Genomic DNA, 1,620 nt, shown 5'->3' with positions numbered 1-1,620 from the left:
TCGCAGTGCAAGAAGTACTTGGGAGCCAACTGTCTCGTCAACAAGTTCGACAACAAGTCCAAGTCCAAGACCTGGTTCGACGTGGTCGTCCTGAGCCAATTCAGCAAGCTCGACAAGAACGCCATCAATAGTGCCCGCAAGGCGGTTTGCGTGTAAATAAAAAATCCGAAGGATGAACAATTCAAAAGCAAAAGCTATTTTCGTAGAGTATCCCTTTGTCTGTAACCTTCCTTGTGCTTCCCGCTTCCTGTTTGGCCAAGATTTACTGTTGAGACACTTCCGTGCGAAACTGCATGATGATGATGAGATATGTGACAGTTAGGGAGACGATCTGTATGACAAGAAGAGCACAACCGGTAAATGTGTGCTGAATTGCTGCCTCTGCATGCAAAAGGTGTGACAACTGACGTTGATACTCACAGAAGTGAAGAGAGGTCGGTCGATGTTGGCGAAACCGCTCAGCGACAAGTTAGCCGGCCGGGAACTCACGGACATGTAGAAGAGCAGTACCTGCATCATCGTATGCCGACGTTAGCACCCCCACTCTGCACTGCAAAACCAGCCATCGACCACGTACCGGACCAGGTGTTTCATAAAAGACACAGCGCTTGTCCCTATTGCAAAAAACAATGAGATAACTATATATTCTGGAAGGAGGAAAAATCCTCTAGCCAATGGTATAGGTCCCAAAAATAACCCAAAAAGTGGAGTTGCGTGGTTTCGCCGGTGCCGGACCGCTGTGCGTGCCTTTGAGGGAGGCTCCGCGGAGTTGCGTGGTTTCGCCAGCGCCGGAGCGCGGTCCGTGCTTTGCAATGGGGACAAGCGACAGGTTCGGGCGTGTTTGCCTATCCGCTCTGCCCGTACGGCGCCATAGCCCCTTGGCTAGGCAAACCCGCCAGCACCTCTGCCTTTTAAGATGCACCCGGTACATACATATGAGTTGGTTTTACAGTGAGAGGTAAATGCACGTTCAGAGTGCAATCATACAAGTACTTGCCGACTTACAGCTCTATGGAAATGCTCGTCAGGTGCATTTATCGACAGCCTGTCCAGAGCAGCAATAACAGGGCCGTGCATCTGTCGCAGACGAGAACTGTCAAAATCTTGGTTGAAAAACGGATACGAGGATGCGGGTCACTGGTCTGCAGACCGCAAGATAGCTGACTCTAGTACTATTTACTGTGGTTGAGTAAACCAAGTACACTAATATGAAGTGAAATTTACGAACATCAACGATAAAAATCTTTTTTAAGGAGCGCGATGCATAATAATTACCGTGGTTACCGCCCCGTGCGCCAGGTCGATCATCCGGAACTGCTCAGACGTCAACGCCAACATACACAGGACTTGCGACGCGGCTGACCACAGCATCCGAGCTGACCTGGCGGGCGAGATGGACAAACCGGACGGTGCAAGAAAAACAACAGCGCCATCGAAACCATTTGCAGTATACATATCAAAGGGCTGGGAAGTACTCACGCAAGCGTCTGCCACAGGGAGACGGACAACAGCAGCAAGGCAAAGCGTTGCGACATGAAGAACACATCCAGCAGGTAGAAGCTGGGGCGGTCATTGAAGAGCGCGCGAAGGCCGACCCAGAGCTTTTGGGCACGGCGCACC

The 1,620-nt window shown here is 51.0% G+C and overlaps 1 protein-coding gene across 1 annotated transcript; it reads right to left on the bottom strand.

Annotated features, from left to right (window-relative positions):
- Positions 1-6: 6 nt before the first annotated feature.
- On the bottom strand, positions 7-1,614 carry LOC127752030 (gustatory and odorant receptor 22-like). Its single transcript, XM_052276505.1, has 5 exons — positions 1,480-1,614; positions 1,276-1,381; positions 1,006-1,077; positions 421-510; positions 7-331 (listed from the first exon to the last, which is right to left on the bottom strand). The coding sequence occupies exons 1-5, from the start codon at positions 1,533-1,535 to the stop codon at positions 263-265; spliced, it is 393 nt and encodes a 130-aa protein (XP_052132465.1). The 5' UTR covers positions 1,536-1,614; the 3' UTR covers positions 7-262.
- Positions 1,615-1,620: the final 6 nt, after the last annotated feature.

Source organism: Frankliniella occidentalis, unplaced genomic scaffold (genome assembly GCF_000697945.3).
Source record: "Frankliniella occidentalis isolate FOCC.00 unplaced genomic scaffold, Focc_3.1 Scaffold3243, whole genome shotgun sequence".
Classification (NCBI taxonomy): Eukaryota; Metazoa; Arthropoda; class Insecta; order Thysanoptera; family Thripidae; genus Frankliniella; species Frankliniella occidentalis.
The sequence above is the reverse complement of the archived record's forward strand: the minus strand, read 5'-3'. Positions and strand labels throughout refer to the sequence as shown.